Source organism: Copadichromis virginalis, linkage group LG20 (assembly GCF_057382275.1).
Source record: "Copadichromis virginalis isolate Kocher_CV1m ecotype Utaka linkage group LG20, C_Virginalis_male_GT1.1, whole genome shotgun sequence".
NCBI classification, from domain to species: Eukaryota; Metazoa; Chordata; class Actinopteri; order Cichliformes; family Cichlidae; genus Copadichromis; species Copadichromis virginalis.
Genome location: NC_140637.1, coordinates 19,940,723 through 19,959,373, shown reverse-complemented (window position 1 = coordinate 19,959,373; position 18,651 = coordinate 19,940,723). Strand labels below are relative to the sequence as shown.

The 18,651-nt window shown below is 45.5% G+C and overlaps 1 protein-coding gene across 1 annotated transcript in view; it reads left to right on the top strand.

Annotated features, from left to right (window-relative positions):
• Nucleotides 1-17,595, top strand: part of LOC146684690 (nuclear receptor coactivator 3-like) — a 65,464-nt gene extending 47,869 nt beyond the window's left edge. Inside the window, exons 4-23 of the mRNA XM_085443392.1 lie at nucleotides 549-709; nucleotides 2,579-2,679; nucleotides 2,777-2,951; nucleotides 5,435-5,617; nucleotides 5,973-6,059; nucleotides 6,203-6,343; nucleotides 6,644-6,791; nucleotides 7,118-7,608; nucleotides 7,701-8,821; nucleotides 8,943-9,075; nucleotides 10,161-10,316; nucleotides 10,551-10,784; nucleotides 11,106-11,211; nucleotides 11,311-11,482; nucleotides 11,781-12,107; nucleotides 12,507-12,605; nucleotides 13,194-13,446; nucleotides 13,592-13,769; nucleotides 13,889-14,081; nucleotides 14,830-17,595. Of these exons, the coding sequence (XP_085299518.1) occupies nucleotides 549-709; nucleotides 2,579-2,679; nucleotides 2,777-2,951; nucleotides 5,435-5,617; nucleotides 5,973-6,059; nucleotides 6,203-6,343; nucleotides 6,644-6,791; nucleotides 7,118-7,608; nucleotides 7,701-8,821; nucleotides 8,943-9,075; nucleotides 10,161-10,316; nucleotides 10,551-10,784; nucleotides 11,106-11,211; nucleotides 11,311-11,482; nucleotides 11,781-12,107; nucleotides 12,507-12,605; nucleotides 13,194-13,446; nucleotides 13,592-13,769; nucleotides 13,889-14,081; nucleotides 14,830-14,841 (4,471 nt within the window). The 3' untranslated portion in view covers nucleotides 14,842-17,595. The remainder of the gene's footprint in view (nucleotides 1-548; nucleotides 710-2,578; nucleotides 2,680-2,776; nucleotides 2,952-5,434; nucleotides 5,618-5,972; nucleotides 6,060-6,202; nucleotides 6,344-6,643; nucleotides 6,792-7,117; nucleotides 7,609-7,700; nucleotides 8,822-8,942; nucleotides 9,076-10,160; nucleotides 10,317-10,550; nucleotides 10,785-11,105; nucleotides 11,212-11,310; nucleotides 11,483-11,780; nucleotides 12,108-12,506; nucleotides 12,606-13,193; nucleotides 13,447-13,591; nucleotides 13,770-13,888; nucleotides 14,082-14,829) is intronic.
• The last annotated feature ends 1,056 nt before the right edge of the window (nucleotides 17,596-18,651 follow it).

Genomic DNA, 18,651 nt, shown 5'->3' with positions numbered 1-18,651 from the left:
CATGTGTTTTTATTCCAGTTAGGTCTTCATCAGGACAAACACATTAAATTGACCATTGCCACGTTAATGTGTGTAGACTCAGTTTTGTATTATTGATGCTTATTTCCACTGGCCTTTCACCCTACGTTTGATGATCTTTCTCCACATTTTCTGTCTCTGTCTCCACTGCAGCTGAAAAATAAAGGCAAATATGATCCAAAAATACTAGAAGTGGTATTGATCTACTCTTCTAAGTCTTGCCGGGAAAGGTGACCGTACTGCAAGCTTTTTAAAAAAAAAAGAAAGTAATGTCCAGTTAGCCGTATCAGCAAATGACTAACTCGTAAGATAGCCATTGTTCTCAACCTTCAATACAACCACTGCTGACATTTCAACTAGTCATTTTTTGCGGCACAAAGAAGACATCGGTCTCACAAATAAACTGCTTGCCATCTACCTCGCAGCCACTCTGCATTGTTTTCTGACATAGAAACAGCACTTTGATCACACTTTGAGAAAAGTGCATCGCTGTAGTTTAGCTTTAATCTTTGTTTATTGCCCCCCTGCAGGTGTGAGAGGAAGCGGCGGGAGCAGGAGAGCAAATACATAGAGGAACTGGCGGAGCTGATCTCCGCCAACCTAAGCGACATCGACAGCTTCAATGTCAAACCAGACAAATGTGCCATCCTCAAAGAGACGGTGCGCCAGATCCGCCAGATCAAAGAGCAGGGTGAGTGGGCACGGTGATCTGAAGGCTACTGAGGGGCAGTAAACGGACAGGTGCCCTGAAAGTTAGGTAGACTGCGAGGAAGTGTCTGTAGGAAACACTGGGAAAGGTGTTATGGTGCTATAGCGGCGGTATGGACAGCTGCAGGGTTAGCATGTACGCACGCACATGCACACGCGTGCCTCTTCTGAGCCCAGGTGCAAGGACAGATCAGTCATTCATCTCCCACAAATTTCACAGCCCCGACTGTTTATGTTTGGGAGGAAACACTGGCAATGCTTTGTGAACCTGTCATTTCCGAGTGTGTGTGTGTCTGTGTGTGTGTAATATTGCCATGCACAGCTGTGTGCTGGCCTTGCCAGGGGCTGTTTAATTGGACGTTTGCAGGTAATCACATGCCCATCCGTTCTGCTGAACTGCCAAATTATTAGTTCAGTTACATCTGCTCTTGTCATAGTTGTCATAGTTTCATCTCCGTGATGCGGCGGTCATTTCTGCAGCAAACCATCTAGAAAGCTGCAGGCTGAAGCGTTTGCCTTGCAGAGGCACCATCAGTGCACAGACTGACAGATTTAAACTCCTGGAATCGGACGTGTGTCAGGATCAATTTTTCCTTCCAAGGTGAACTTCAGGGAGATCAGGGGGAAGAGCCGGTGGTGAAATTTTGTTCCTTCTTGTTTCTGCTCGGCTCAGTCAGTGTCTGCCACCTCGACAGGAAGGGGAAGAGGCTACAGCTGGCCCTGACTGGCTGCTGACAGGTTGCCATAGTTACAGGAAGTGAAGACAGAAATGACACGGGTGTTTAGACTCGTCTCTCGCTTTCTACCTGTTCCTCTTCTCCTCTTCTCACTTTCAGTTGGTCTTACTGCCAGTCTTCATTTTGCTCTTTTCTCCATCAATCATTCCCGTTTTCTCATCTCACTTGGATGTAAGATTCTCTGCTTTTGCTTCACTTCTGCTCTCCTGCTTTTTTTTTCTTCCCTCCTCATGTCTCATCTGTATTGCAGCACAATGAGTTGCAGCATCTTCAGGTTTGCTCCCAGCATCTTAAGATATTGAATGAACTGATAGAGCGCAGCCTCTCTCTTTCTGTTTCATTCTCTCTCCTCTTCCTTTCCCTCATTTCTTTTCGTCCTTCTCTTCCTAACTTCGCAGCGCCCGGCTGCAGGCAGCAATGGCTTTTTTTTTTTCTTTGTGTGGGTATCAGTGCCCCTTGGGAGCTAATCAGATAGAATGATTCCTGTAGCCAAGCAGCCCCCGCCTCTTTCTCAGACCGAGCTCTGCATTAATACAACGAGCCAACACAATCCATTTTTCCCATCCACATCTCTCTGTCTCAGCCCCGGACCTCCCCATCTCCATCTTTCTCTCCGTCTGTGTTTCCCGCTCTCAGCCTCAGCACCTCCATTAATTCAGGTGTCTTAGCTCCTACCCCTGCACCATTACAGCTTCCAGATCCTCTCTAGCTCTCTCCCGCTCGCTCTCTCTCTCAGCCCCAGCCTACCAGCCAGTCCCTCACAGTCTGACACTGAATATAAAGCATGAGGACGGCAGCTACCTGCTCCACATGCACCCAGCCCTCCTCTCCTCCTGACGGGCTCCTCAGAGAAACCTGCCTCTATCCGTCTCCCTCCTCACCTGTATTTTTAAATTTAAAAAAAAAAAAAAAAGTGAAACTTGAGAAACGCTGCCCCCTGCTGATGCAGATTGGGTAGTGATGGACTGGCTGCTTCTTCTCAGGTAACATAGCTCTCACCTTGTTTCTCCTTTGCTCTTTTTTTTTCTTCTTTGAAAACAGCTGGGTTTGAACTGACTGTGTGTGATGTCATCGATTTATTTATTTCTTGTTGTGATTCATTTCCTCTCCTCCAGGTAAAGCTTCATCCAACGATGACGACGTTCAAAAGTCAGACGTGTCCTCAACTGGTCAGGGGGTCATCGACAAGGACCACCTGGGTCCACTTCTGCTGCAGGTGAGCCCAGCTCTCCTCCCCTGTCAATCACGTGCTTTTTATCAATGCTTACGATTGGCCACCTGGCCGTTGGTAACTTCCGGCCGCTCTGCTCCAGGCTCTGGATGGCTTCCTGTTCGTGGTAAACCGGGAGGGCAGCATCGTGTTCGTGTCGGACAACGTGACGCAGTACCTGCAGTACAAACAGGAGGAGCTCATCAACACCAGCGTGTACAACATTCTTCACGAGGACGACAGGGAGGAGTTTCACAAGAACCTGCCCAAGACCAACAGTGAGGAACACGCACACACACAAGCCTACACATCTCAATACACACACACACACACACACACACACACACACTGCAAAGCTACACATCTGCTCAAAAGCAAACCCTGCTTGACATCTTCCACAGGGCCGAGGTATAAAACTAACTTTGAGAGGTTACAACAACTCTCCGCACACGTCAACGTAAACTCTCAAAGTTATTTATTCTTGCACCTCCGGTCTTTACTCCATCTCCTGTTATAATGAGGAGCTCCTGGGAAGCGTGTTCATGTGCATAGGAGCAATTCAGAAACACATGCACGCATACACACACACACACACACACCTGACAAAACATACATGTGCACAGGAGCACCCACCCACTCGGTGCTAAGCAGGCAGAGCGTAGCGCGGCTGTCAGTCACACTCAGTGGTCCAGACAGTGTAAAACAGGCCCGAGCTCTATTCAGATCCCATGGCAGCCATCTGGAAACTACGTACTGCTGAATAATGCACCTCCTCACTTTCCTCTACTTAATTCACTGTGTTTGCATGCACGTATGTGTGTCTTATTGTCAGTTGTGGAGCAAGCACTCAAAACTTATACTCAGCTAAAAGTAGTACCACCACACCCTAAAAATACTCCATTCGAAGTATGGGAAATCTTTCTACTTTTAGTATTTGTGTACAACCAGAGTAATGTAAGTACCCTCTGTTAGGGCTAAGTATCATTTTATTGTTGTGTAGTTGGATGAGGTGAGGCTAATTCTTTAATACCGGAGTGCAAATGATGATTGCTCCTATTATGAATTCATCTCCTGGTTATTTTGGTGTTGTTATCTAAAAAAATTCTAAAAATGATAAGAAGTGATCGTCACGATAAGTGGCGCTTTCAGACTCGGTGGCTCAAAATTATTAAAAAATAAACTCAAATAAAGCATCACATCACCACGTTTGAGAGCGTGTCTCCAAGAAATAGCTAAACAGGAAAGAGTTAAGCGCAGTACTCGAGCAAATGTTGCTTTCTCCGACTGCTTATTGTGTATTTTCACACGTCTATGTCAGTAATCCACTCGTCAGGGTGCCGTGTGTGTGTGTGCGCGCGCGTATGTGAGCATGTGCGTGGAGAACTATTTATAAAGCTGATTAATTATGGATATGTGTGCTCGACTGAACCTGCTACTCGATTAACTAAGCAGCAGCAACCTCCGAGCAGCACCACTGCTGCTCGGAGGTTGCTGCTGACACGTTCTCCCACTTATTCTGCCTCTTCCCCTGCACGCTCCTTTATTCACTTGCTCTCTTTATCTTTTAACACTCATCTTTATCTACTTTTCCTCTCAGCGTCCCTGGTGCCTCCCTCAACTCGCTCTTTCTCAGCCTCATTCATACTTAATATGGCTGCCTACTAAGACGAATATTGTGGTTGTCTGTTTCTCAACCGGCTTCCCTTTCTGCTCTCCCACCCCTCATTGTGTCTCGCTCTGCTGCTCTGCCCCTTCATTATCTTTAGAAGCCGTGAATGAAATGCGCTCTCGCTGCACATTCCTGCGGGATGACCGCTGACCGTGCCAGCTACAGTTAAATACACACACACACACCACACAAGCACCCAAGAAACACACATACACCAACAAAAACAGACACACACGCTCGTCCCCAGAACATGAAGTGAGCTTTCATTGTTAGCCGGTGTGCTTTTGACCCCTCTGTCCTCCCTCGCTGTTGGCTAATTGCGTCTGAGGGGAGGCGTCAGCCCCGGTGACTGCTGGTGTTTCTTTCTTTCTGTTTTTTTTTTTTGTTTGTTTGTTTTTTTCAGAGAGAAACCTAAGGCCTTGTTAAATCACCTCTCACTATCACACAGCCCCTCCCCACCACTGCCATGCTTACCTCCCCGACGTGCCTCGCTCTCCCGGGTCCTCTCTTGTATCCTCTGCACACCTACCAGACAGAAACCTCCGGCCAGCTCAAGGCCCCGATAAGGCTTCACTCAGACCTTGGCGAACAGTCGGATCTCTCTCTGAAGTTTCATTTCCTTGTGCCTCTTTCTTTCTTCATCTCCCTGTGAAGGTGACCCCTTCTAAATGTGTGCGTGCATGCCGTGATGAGAAGTCAGGGTCTAAATGAGGATAGATGGCTGAGTGTCCCTGGCCTCTGCCCACTGCAGAGCAGACTGGGAGGGAGAGATATTGGAAATCGACACCTTGGCTAGATTAATCCCATGGTCCATTTAGCCAGGGATCCGAACAGCAGCGGGAGCTTCTGCTTCTCAATTAAAGAAGGACAATACATGTTGCAGTGCCATTTTTTATTTATTTTTTTTGCTTCCTTTGTCGTCCTTTGTGTGTCTGTGTGGATCTGTGGCAGGATAGGGTGTGAGCTGTTTGTGATATTTGATGACAGGCAATCCATTCATAGCTGTGTGTGGTTTTCAGTCCCACGAGCGTCAGGCTCATTCCATTTTACTCCCAAGAGTAAACGCCTTTTTGTTTGTGTTCCTTTTTTTAGTAAATGGGGTGTCGTGGGGAAGCGAGGCAGCCCGACAGAAGAGTCACACCTTTACTTGCCGGATGCTGGTCAAATTTGGCCATGCCCACGGCCCCATGGAGGAGGGGCCTGGAGGGCCACGCTACGAGACCATGCAATGTTTTGCTCTTACCCAACCCAAGGCCATGATCGAGGAGGGCGAAGGTAGGAGGAGCCAGTATATTCACAATAGTGTCTCTACACAGAAATGTGTTTTTCTTAGTTTTTGTCTCAACATCCACTGTTTTGTAGAAACCTCACAAATTTAGAGGCTCACATGCACATTTACAGTCTATTCATATATTTTTCAATGAGACACATCTTATCCCTTATTTTGTGTTTTTGTAAGAGGATCTCTAAAAGAAAGTGGAAAATCAGATATAAGTAAATGAATAATACAGAACATAAATAAAACAATAAAAGGTGAAAATTAATGTTAAATACCAATACTGAATAATCGGCCTCAAACGCACAGAGTGAATATGAAGTATCGTCAAGGCTGATCTCCTTTCGCCTGCAGACCTTCAGTCATGTATGATCTGCGTGGCCCGTCGAGTGACAGCCATGGAGAGGACGGAGAGTTTTAACACCAGGCATGAACTCTCAGGTGAGGAGCTGTGTACTCACTAAACAAACACAGAAGCTCAAACAGGCCGCGATGGTCTTTCTTTACCCACGAACAGGTTTGACTCTTTCTTCTTGCGTCTTGCTTCCTCCCTCCGCGTGCCCTCCTTCTGTCCTGCTTGGCAGGTAAACTGATTCAGATCGACCAGAACTCCCTGCGAGCGTCGATGCGTCCGGGCTGGGAGGATTTGTTGAGGCGTTGCATTCAGATGTTCCTTCAGCACAGCGATGGGCAGCCCTGGTCACACAAACGCCACTATCATGAGGGTGGGTAACGCACGTATAAGGACTTAGTGAATTCATCTCAGTGAAATCCACATTAAAAATATCAGCTGGTAAAGGCTTTATTTAATTAACTGTATATTTATTTATCTTGGTTTTGGCTTTGTTTTTAGTTTATTGTTACTACTTATCTTTTTAGAAAGAAGACTCTTACTTATTTAAACACAAACACCTCCTGCATTACCATCCCAGTACTGATCTCTTGAACAGACGGTTTCATCATATAGGAAGTGATTGATGACCTGTGTTGTGACTTAGGTCATCTTACTCTATCTGTCTGTGCAGCCTTTCTGCAGGGTCACGCAGAGACGCCCTTGTACCGCTTCTCCCTCTCTGACGGCACTCCAGTCACAGCCCAGACCAAGAGTAAGCTGTACCGTCACCCTATGAGCAACGAGCCGCAAGGCTTCATCTCCACGCACCTACTACAGAGGTCAGAAAACTGAAAATACACACACTGCATTCATACTCGGCAAAGTGCATTTCATTTATTGTACTAACAAAAAGGAGCACTTCAAGCATGTCTATGCAAGGCAGCCAAGGTATTCATGCCACATAAATAGCTCAAGTGGGAGCTGAAGTAGCTTTTATATACACCGACATCCTGTGAACAGTGAAAAGAATCCGCAGAGGAGCGAGTATTTTATATGCATTTATCTCAAGTCTACAGTCTGAGAGGTTATTGTGGGAGACAGTGCACTTTCAAGGTATGTGCTTTTTTTCAAAGCTTGTGCTAGTTTTTATTCTACTTCCACACAGGGAGCCGAATGGTTACCGCTCAGCACCGGGTGGGAGCATGATGCCAAACACGATGCGACAGCAGGGCATGGGAGGCCCCAACCCGAATGCCCAAATGAACACCGGTGGCGGAATGGGTATGGGGGGCATGGGGGGCATGAACAGGGGCTTCGGCATGAATGAGCAGGGTCACATGGGTCCGATGGGCGGCGGCTCGATGTATGGAGGAAATGGCGGAGGAGGAAGTGGAGGAGGAGGAGGCATGGGTAACCGCATGATGCAGATGAATCAGATGGGGCACATGAATCAGATGGGTCCTATGAATCACCCAGGCCAAGGCATGCCGCAGCACCAACAGCAGCCCCCGTTTCAGAGCAGTGGCGGCTTTGGCCTCAGTGGCATGAACAGTCCCTCGGGGAGCCCGAGAATGGGCGTTCCTCAGCAGGGTCTCCTGATGTCACCTCGGAACCGGGGAAGCCCAAAAATGGGCTCCAACCAGTTCTCACCTGGAGGTAAGTCTGTTAGCGTCAAGTGTTCAGCATATTTTAATTTACTGAATTCATTGTTGAATCCAGTTAATGTGTGACTCCTCTTTCTGTTCCAGGGTTGCACTCTCCTATGAGTGGCATTGGCAGTAATGGTGGAAGTGGGGGCAGCACCACCACCTTCTCCAGCAGCTCCTTAAATGCCCTACAAGCCATCAGTGAAGGAGTAGGGAGCTCACTCCCCTCTACCCTAACATCTCCTTCTCCGGCCCACAAACCAGACAGCTCTCCCAGCATCCACTCCTCCTCCTCTTCTTCTCAGCCCAGTCAGGCAGCCAAACCAGGCCAGGATGGCTCCAAAAGCCCAGCCGGGGGCTTAGCACCTGGACCCAGCGACCATCACCACCCCATGCACCATCACCACCATCATCAGCATCCTCAGGCTGAGAGTTCCGGAGACCGACCAGATAGCCAGGCAGCAACAGCAACTAAAGACTCTGGAGACGGAAGCAATGAAGCGGGAGCGGCTAACTCCGAACCTCCTCGCAGAGTGCCAGACAGTAAGGGACATAAGAAGCTGCTGCAGTTGCTGACGTCTCCTACAGAGGAGCTGGGAATAGGTGGCAGTGGGCCAACGGGGCCCCCTGTACCGCCCCCTCCGACCAGCAGTAACACTCCTGCGGGCTCAGACAGTAAGGATGCGACGGGAGGCATGACTAGCCCCTCATCAACTGGGGTTACCTCATCCTCTTCGGCCAGTGGAAATTCAGGCCAAGCGACAGGACCAGGGGGCGTGTCAGCATCAATGTCATCAGCCCACTATACTGGCTCGCTGCAAGAGAAGCACAAGATCCTCCACAAGCTGCTGCAGAACGGCAATACGCCAGATGAAGTGGCTAAGATCACAGCTGAGGCTACAGGCAAGGTGTCTCTCGGGGGCCAGGAGGGCGCTGAGGTTGGAACAGGAGGCTCAGGGGCCGGGTCGGGCCCTGGGTTGATCACAGATCCCAAACAGGAGCAGCATAGTCCCAAGAAGGAGAAGACCCATGCCCTCCTCCATTATCTCCTCAACAAGGATGATTCCAAAGAGCCAGCGGATGTTAAGCCCAAACTCGAAGAGCTAGACGGGAAGGGACCTGTGGGGGCTGCTGGCGGCCCACCACGGAGTATCCCTGGATCTGGGCCCGGCCCTGTACCTGAACATCCCGAGAGCAAGATCAAGTCAGAACCACCTGATGATGTAAGATTGACTGTACTGTACTATTGTCGTGACCTGACATTTAGCTTTCCATGAAGATTAATGTTTGATCTTGTCTTGTTGACTTATTGGGTAACTATTTTTATTTTATTTCTTTTTTTAGTTGCACAACCTGGAATCTATCCTGGGAGATCTGAGGAGTTCAAGCTCTGACTTTTACCCCGATCAGGCTGGAGGTGGAGGGGCCAACGACACAGGAAGCAAACCCCCGGGTTGCCTTGACGACAGCCTGCAGGGTGAGTAGTTTACAGATCAAAGCTTATGAGAAGTGACAGACGCAGAGCAGGCGTTATGATATCATATGTGATGATATCAGGATAAAATGCCACTGAAATAGCATCTGAGCATCTCATGCTGTCATTCAGAGTTTTCTTGAACTCTTAACGTCTGTGTGGCTGTTTCCCAAACACTTCTCTTCAGCTGTACTGAAGAGGGCTCCTCCTTTGCAGCATTTTGCATGTTGCAACACTGATCCTTTGACAAAACAGTAGCAAAGAGTACAACTTCAGTTTCAAAGCCAAAAAATACAAAAGTGAAGCGAACACTATAATCTCTCTCACTGGAGTTTAGTTTAGACCATATAGAGATTTGTATTCACACGCAGCATCTGACTTTAATAAGCTGTTAAAATGTTTTATATGTCATAGCTGCTGTTTTTGAATCCTGTGAAAAAAGCTCGTATATCCTCGCTCGCTGAATAAATGACGATTAATAAAATGTGAGTGAGTCTAAATCTCTAAAAGTGTTACAAAAGTTGTCTTAAAAAGAAGAAAGAGTAAAACATCCGTCCACTTTCTCAACCGCTTGTCCAGTTTCGGGTTGAAGGCGACTGGAGCCTGTTTAATTTTTAATACTTTCAATATTAACTGCATTATTTTATTAAGTCCCTGTATTTTTTAGTGGTTAGTGGCTCCATAGTGTAGTGGTTTATACATTTGCAGAAGATCCCCGGTTTGATCCCAGGAGGAGACACAAATCCCTTTGGGGTTGCGTCGGGAAGGGCATCTGGCATAAAAACTGAAAGCAGCAGTCAAATCAAATATGTGGAGCTACCCACTGTGGCAGCCCGCTGTGAGTAACGGAGCAGGGGGAAAATAGCTTAATTTTAGTCATTCGATTCTATTATATTTTCTGTTGGGTTTCTCTTTATTTTCATTATTTTCTCATTTATTCATTTATGAATCCATAAAAAGAAAGCTTGTGCAACAATGGGATATCAATACTTTTCAAGACAAATATGTTATTATAGGAGCTGTTTTTTCTCATGTCATACATTTACATTTTTATAAAGCACCGAAATCTTTTTATGCTGCTTGTACAGGGAGTCCAGGTATGGGTTCAGGACCCCGGGTGCCCTTCCAGAGGGCCATGTCCATGGATGCAAAGCCTCCTGGTGGGCCTGGAGGAGGCAGACGCCCCATGCTTGTCAAGCAGGAAAACATGATGGGCAGCCCAGACAGCTATCCAGGAAACATGGGTGTGTGGTTATGTGTTTATGGAGCTCAGAATTTATTTACTCCGCACATTTCCTCTCACTCTTTCTCTGCCTCTCAGTTTTTGGTTTTTTTTTTTTTGTATGTGTTCACCAGTTTCTGCCCTTGACTGTATCACAATTTAAATGGATAATATTGAGGACTAAGACTGGGCTAAACTGCTCTGTGTATACTGATACTGATACTGACACACGCATGTGGTGTTTATGTGTTGCCAGGACCAATGAATAGAGGGATGGGTCCTCAGAGATCCCCCATGGGTAGTTCAGGTGAGTGGGGCATGCCCCGCACCAGTGCCAGTCCTGTGGGCTCAGCAGGATATCCACCCATCATGCGCCCGGGCATGGAGTACAACAACAACGGCAAGGGCGTAATGTCAGGGCCCATGGTCAGCCGCTCCAACAGCGTACCAGCCACAAGGTCGATGTTGCAGCAACAGCTCATGGATATGGGTACGTCTGTCATACGGGGCCCAGGCGCCGATGGTGGTAGGGAAATGTTTACAAGCACAGACAGAAGGGTGAAATTTTAGAAATACAAGCCAAGGAGATTGGCAGGTATATTTATACTGTGTTCAGTATCTGTAATGTATATTCATAGTTTAACTTAACTATGAATAAATGAAACTTAACTTTTTGTTTGAATGATAGTGTGAGATGAAAAGTAAAGTAATTACATTTCTTGGGGGAATGTGAATGTTTCCTGCTAGAAACCTTATTAGCAGTTAAGCAGCTGACTGGCTATATAACTATACCCATGTCTTGCTGGTTTAGGAGGTTCTGCTGATATGGGCATGGGTATGAGCCCCTTCAGCCAGCAGGGCCAACCGAACCAGTCGCCCTCCTGGCCGGACACAATGATGGGCATGGAGGGAAGCAGGTCAGTGCAACACCCCTCTGGGTCTCCATTGAATTCTTATGTTCTTATGTTTTATCCTGAACCTTGTGCTGAGTTTCTCTTTTTCTGCGTTTGTTGCAGGCGGCAGTTTGGCAACACCTTAGATGATCTTCTGGTGCCTCCCACCACGAGTGAGGGTCAGAGCGATGAACGGGCGCTTTTGGACCAGCTAGACTCCCTGCTGAACAATACAGATGGCATCGCTTTGGAGGAGATAGACAGAGCTCTGGGCATCCCAGACCTCGTCAGCCAGGTTAGAAAACAATAAAAGGACAACATGTTCACCCATGTGCTCTTCCAGACCTCTCAATATGTGATGTAAAAGGAGAAAAATATCATTGCTTGCATGCGAGTGTAGCATTCATCTTTGCATTTGATATTTCAGTCGTGACTCACCCTGTTCAATCTGTTCCCTTACTGAAAGGTAACAGATGAGCCCAGAGGGATCAGTCTGTGCACTTAGAAAAAGATAATTACAGAGCAAACCAATTGGAAACCAATTGGAAGTTTGACAGACTTCTCTTTCTGTCCTCTTGTCCTATCTCCTCCAGACACAGGGAGCAGAGCAGCAGCTAGAACCTTTTCCAGGGCAGGATCCGTCCATGGTAGTGGACCAGAAGCCTCTCTATGGGCAGGGCTATCCTGGACCTCCTACTATGCCTATGCAGCCTGGCTATGGAGGGAACCCTATGCAGGGTCAGGCCCAGCAGGGGGGATTTGGGCCCATGCTCTCACAAATGGGCCAAGGCGGCAGTTTCCCCGCTATGGGTGGAATGGTGGGCATGGGCCACCCTCGTGCCAACATGATGCGACCCAGGATGATGAGTGCAAACAAACCAATGAGACTCCAGCTGCAACAGAGACTGCAGGGACAACAGGTGTGACCACAAGACCATCATGATTTGTTTTACAGGCAAATTAACTTGGGTCAGATTTGTCCCAGTATTGTAGTTTTTGTGATACAAACAGGATATGCAGTATGTTTAAATTAGAACGACAAACGCAAGTGTACCATTATGCAAATAAAGTCAGTGGTGGTCTTACCTTGGAAAATTGGAAACCTGTATTTGTTGTGGATAGTTTTGTCCATTTTGAAATTTGGAGCTTCCTCGCTCTTGCAGCTTCCCCCTGCAGGCCAAAGACATGCTTGTTAGGTTAACTGGTAACCAAAAGTTGGCCATAGATGTAAATATTAAGTCTGTCTCTCTGTGTTGGAGCTCTGTGTTAATATTTGCTTTTGTCATCTTGTCATCCTGGATTTTTGTTTTTTCCTGAAGTTCATGAATCAGACACGGCAGGGCATGGCCTTGAAAATGGAGAACCCAGGAGGAAACCCTGGCATGAGGCCTGGCATGCAACCTGGCATGGGAGGACAGGTAGATGTCAAAAACCTGTTTGGTTACATCTAAGTGAAAATGGATTTAATGTGACTGCAGTTACCTGTCATACTTTTATTAATGACTAAATAAACACACAAAAAGGTGTTTATGTACCAAGCAAATAGATATAACGGCTGTCGCAGTAGCTGTAGAGTTACTGTGTGCAAGCTCAGACCTTTTGTGTGTGCACAGTTTTTTAAATGTGGCACTGTGTTATAATAAATCACCCTTTTTGCATCTTTTTCTTCTTAACCATCGACACAAATTTTGTTAATTTAGCCGCGTGCAGACTTTCAGCCTTAATTTGGGGTTGAAAAAAAGTATTACAGTGACCTCTGATGAGTTGCAGCAATTTTAGACCCAGTCTATTATTGAAGCATTGTTGCAGTTTTCAAGTGCTACATCTTTAATAGTGTAATTGGCTGTTGTAGTTTAGTAAAATTTAGGAAAATATTATTACACCGTGTCCATTTTCCCATCAGTTTTAACACATTCTTCATCACATATTTTCAGAAAGGTCTAAATATGACTACAGCAGGTGACAGTTCTCCTCTGGAAATGTGATTATCTATTTATTTTCTCCAGCCGAGCTTCTTGAACGCTCAGATGATGGCTCAACGAAGCAGGGAGATGGTCACCATGCAGATGAGGAGGCAACGCATGATGATGCTGATGCAGCAGCAACAGCAACAGCAGGCAGCGGCGGCAGCTGCTGCGGCTGCTGGAGGGTTCAGCCCTCCTCCCAACGTTACAGCTCCTGGCGGTATGGACAACCCTATGGGAGGGCCAACCATGGGCCAGCCGGGCCCCCAGCAGTTTGGCTATGGTGGCAACTATGGTGAGTCTAATTAACTGCTTTCTAGGCAGAATACTGCTGCTCCCTGGTGGTGAGTGCTGGTACTGTATTTATCAACTGTGCCTTGAACATTACTGGTACCTAAACAATAGTGGAGAGAAGTTGAAGCTTGATGATTTCCCCACAGGGATAGGCCAGCAAGGAGACCCCTCTTTTGGCCCCTCAGGTGGAAGTCCTCCTAATGCCATGATGCCTGGCCGCCTGGGGCCTCAAAATCCCATGATGCAACAGCACCCACAGGGTGGCCCCATGTACCAAGGTGCTGATATGAAAGGCTGGTCACAGGGAGGCATGGGTCGCAACAGGTACGACACATTTACTCCCCTACATCTCGCTGTCAGGAGGATGGGAGAGGGATGGGCATAGTTTCTGTTCTTCTCTTGTTGAAGAGGAACAGTTTAACTCTTCTTCCTTCTGTCACCAGTTCGTACCCTCAGCAACAGTTTGCGCAGCAGGGACCTCCAGGGCAACAGCAGTTTGGCCAGCAGGGGAATCCAGGGCAGTATGGAGGCATGATGATGAACGGGGGCATGCCGCCTAGTGGAGGAGGAGGTCACATGGGGCAAATGGGTATGAACCCAATGGTGATGGGACGAATGCCGATGGGGCCTGATCAGGTATGTTCAGAGGGTGTGAGAAGCTAAAGAACAGGCTCATATGTGTTAAAGGCTTATTAACTGCTGACTAAAGAAGTCCTCTTATTCATAGTATACATAGTTTTTACAGCACAGGGAAGTGAAGCTTAAACTATAAGCTTATTTTAAACGTATAGAAACATTAATGTCGTCACTTATGGTTCTCAAACTCTTATAAGTACCTGCAGATCTGACTGACTGCTACAGTTTCTTTGAAGATCCAACTAGAAGTCCCGAGAAGCAAACTGAGCCCAAAATCTTATCTTTGTGCAGATTTCTTAAGCTAAGCTAACTTGATCAAGATGCATGCCTCCACCTTCTTGTTTCTGTAACACAAATAAATCCCAGAGTCCTTTGCACTTTATATGAAAAGGTGTGACGGTCCTCTTTGTTGCATATTTGTCAAAACGGGCTTTTTACCTCCGCTCTTGTATCTCACATACTAGAAAAACATTATATTGTCAAGTCTTAGAATACCTTTGCTCTGTAAGAGTCACAGTCCAGAATTACCTTTATTTATTCATTATTCACAATTTCAACAGGGCAGAAATTAATAAACGGCCACTTTAAATGACAGACACCAATGACTATATATAAGTATGTAAGTATTTTTTAGGACAGACTTGACTAAACCTGTCGTGTCTCTTTCTAGCAGGTGTTTTGTGGAAAACTTGTTGATTGCACTTCCCTGTCTCATTTTCTCTCTTCTCTGCCTCTGCTGTACGTTTAGAAATACTGCTGAACATCGTGGCAGACTCCTTTGCCTCACTGTGATCACCATTCAGAGACGGCAGACGGCTGCAGCACCGGGTGTGTTGGGCAGACTGGGCGATGTTAGTCTGTGCTGTGCTGTACTCCCACCAGGTGGGGGCGTGAACTTCCCTTTGGACTCGTGGCCAGTACCGTCAGTCTGGCAACCTGCGGAAACACAGACTCTGTCACATACATGAAAACACACAGCGATCATAAAAAACATAAAAAAATCAGAAACACTGTGACTTCTTTACACACAGATACATAACGATGGTCATACAGACACCTTTGCGATTCCTCTAACGGACCTTAGTATAATATCCCCCTCTTTGTGAGCAGTGTGTGCGTGCCCACGCCGAACGCACTCGCCGGACCAAGCGGTGAAGGTGGACGGACGCTCGAGTGAAACCACGTGGACAAACGTGTTGTGACATCCTCTCCTTTGTCGAATGTACCATGAAGCTGTATTCAGATCTGAAAAGATTGCTCTCTCGTTTCTGAACTCTTCGGGACTTTTTTTAATCCGCCGTCTTTCTGCTGCTCCTGGAGGATCTCTGTCAAAGCGGTTCTAGATGACGAGCCGTCAGATTGTGACACTCACACGAATGTGATTAAGCAGTAGCACATTGTTTCATTCCCTGGGACGCCCCTGGGCTAAAGTACGACTGAATTCCTTGTTGGCTGATTGCACTTTAAGGAAAAGCCAACATCAAAAGGATTGTGGCAATATAGAGGCCTTTACCCGAGAATTAACGCATAGCAGCAGACATCTTCTGTTTATTTTTGTGTGCGTTGTTCTTCAGGGTTTCCTATCTAAGAAAAGGCGCTGTTGATTGGAAATGGGTAACCTTGATGCTCTTTGTTCATTAGTGGGAACCAGTAGAAAGGCAGTAAGCACAGATTTGATCCAATACACTCGTATATAGTGTGCGGATTTATTAATATGACAATTTTTAAGCCACTTTAAAGTCACTCTTGGAACAAAGAGTCTTCTATTAAAATTCAAACACTCCACTTATATTTCTACAGAGTCATAAGGTGATCATTTACATTGAGGAGGTGATTTTTAGCTCAAAGTGATTCAGATATTTTGGTTACCTTGCACCCGTTTTCAGTGCTACTAGTAAGTAAATCAAAAATGGATTGCCAGTTATGAAATTATGCCTAGATTACCTAACATTTTAAAAGAAAGTGTTAGATTTGAGTGTAGGTGTGCATATTTCTAGCAATAATCCTTCCTCCTGGTTTTCCTCTGAGGACAAAGCTGAAGCATTGTTTACTCAAAGTGACGGTACTGCAGTATTAGACATGGTGTCTTGTTAGGAGCTTTTCTTTTCCTTTCGTCTGTGAAAATGAATTGTAAATATGCTTCAAATGTACTATATATAAATATATATATGCTTTTGTAGGTCACATACTGTTTTTTGCACAGCTTGTAAGGCTTGATATTTAAAAGTGTAATTTTCTTATTCTGTCATGGCTCGGCTTTTATTTTCAATACTTTAACCATCGGTTTGGAAAGGAAGGGCCTCTTTTTGTAAGCAGTACGTGTGACTTTCTTTCATACTGCCACTTTCCCTCTCTCAGAACGCACCTTTATTTTTATTTTGTGATTTCCGAATCAAGAATTTCTCTTTATTTTTCCGAGGACATAGTCTTAGCTAAAGAGGTGCTAGTGGGTTAACTTTTTTTTTTTTTAAGTAAATTATATTTCTTTTAATTAAAACAAAACAATTGCCTATATAAAAAGAGTTGACACATGATTGTGTTAGGCTTCAAGAGGCCCAGATGTCTTACCGGTATGTGAGGTGTGTATTCTCTGTACTTAACCTCAAGCTTCCATTTCTGACTTGTTTTCCCCTCCTGAGGTTTCTGTGCTTTCAGTTTCGTTCAGCCTCATATACGAGACTTTGGAAATCAGTCCCGCTGTGTCCGTAAGCCTGTGCGGTTTGTCCGCAGATATTTAATCATGACGAAAGCAACAAACAGAAGGAAGGAGATTTAAATCCCCTGATTATCTGCCTCTGTCTTGGCAGGGTGTTTTTTAATTTTACATTCAAGTTTTGAACTTTATTTCTGATGTGTTTCCTGTGGAACTTTCTGTTGAGAAATCTACCTTTGAAAACACGCTCAACCCAAAGATTTCTGTTTGTCATTCTGCAGTGCGTAGACACAGTTCCTGATGTAGATTGTGCAAGTACTCATGTGTGCTTTTACTGTTGCACATTACCTATAATATACATTGAGCTGAATATGTTTAATTGCATATATTATATCCCCCATCTGTATGAAATAGAGTAGACATGAGTCTGGTTCTGCTGAGGTGCTTTCGGTTTTTGTTTGTGATCGTTTCTTCCTTTCTGTAGACCTTATGGCCAGTTGAATCGTGGTGCTGCAAATTTCACACAGGAGAATGTTTTTAAGCTGGGAAAGGGAGGCTTCATTCATGATTGATGTCATTTATGTCTCAGAATAATAGCCTGGATTTCTTTTTTTCTAAAACCCTTGTCTCTCGATGAAGAATATGAAAGACTTATCCACAAACATTTCAAACAAAACATCTGTGTTTCTGCTTTAACGGAAAGGAACTCCTCTCAGTGCTTCATTGGAGCTTAAAGAAAAGAGAAAACACATCTGGGAATCATACAGTCATTAATACAGGATGTAAAATACTGTTGCGTTTTTCTTACCTTGTTTCTTGATGTTAATATTGATGTAAATACAAATTTATATTTAAACATTACAGTGGCTCTGCTGTGTTTGCTTTTGTGCACGACTCATCAGTCTTCACGCCCTGCAGCAACAATCCAGACTTACAGAAAGCGCTGAAACTGTGTTTCTGCTGCAGTAATTGAGCCTTTCAGGAGCTACAAGTGTATGTTACAAGCAGACGTTCTTCTGGTCCAAGTATTAATGAGACGTGAGTCTGTGTGGAGGAGGGAAGGTGAGTGTGTCTTTGTGTGGATGAGAGCTATCAACATGTAGTAGGGGGTTCGGGCGTTTGGGTGGCCATTCCTCTAAAACAAAAGACGAGAGCTTCTTCTCATTTACGTCTCGCTTTCATCTGCAGGGATGTTTCCTGCAAGAGCCCCGCCGCTCTCTCAAACGTGTGAGCTTTTGTCATGTATCATCCCGCTTTCTTCCCTCATCTTAATTATCCACCCCCACCCTCTAATGAAAGGATCACACACACACATCAGGCAAGGCCATCCGATCCCCACGAGTGCTGCAGCTTCTGTTACTGTACAGAAACTTTAAAAGACTCTATCCGCCTTTTAGAGCTTTAAATAACTTTCACTTGATTGACTTGCTGCTGTGGGGTGACTCATTCACCCTTTTAAATTCTCCAACAACTGCAAGTCTGAAATGCAAAGCATTTTTTAACGTTTCCCTTCAGTTTTAAGGTAACGTAACAATCAATCAGAGCTACGAGGGATTTTATTTATCCCTCGTAGCTCTGAATCATCACACAATCACGCCATCTGTAACCAATAGCCATTTACAATATGTAAGTTTTGTTTTTATTAGATTATTCTCCCACTTCTTATCGATCTATGAACAAAGGAAAAAATCATTCTAACTCCTTAAAAACTCCATAGAATATTTACAGTTTTTACAGCGAGGTCCTTTTTGCCTTTCTGCAAAATATACTACTTCTGATGATTCAGACCTCAGAGGGTTAAATAAATACGCAGTGTTTCAGTTGGAGAAATGGGTGATCAGCAGGTTGGAGATGTGAAGGTCTCCTCTACTCTTTATGAAACTTCGTCCACCGGTTAATGATTTCCAGGGGATGACT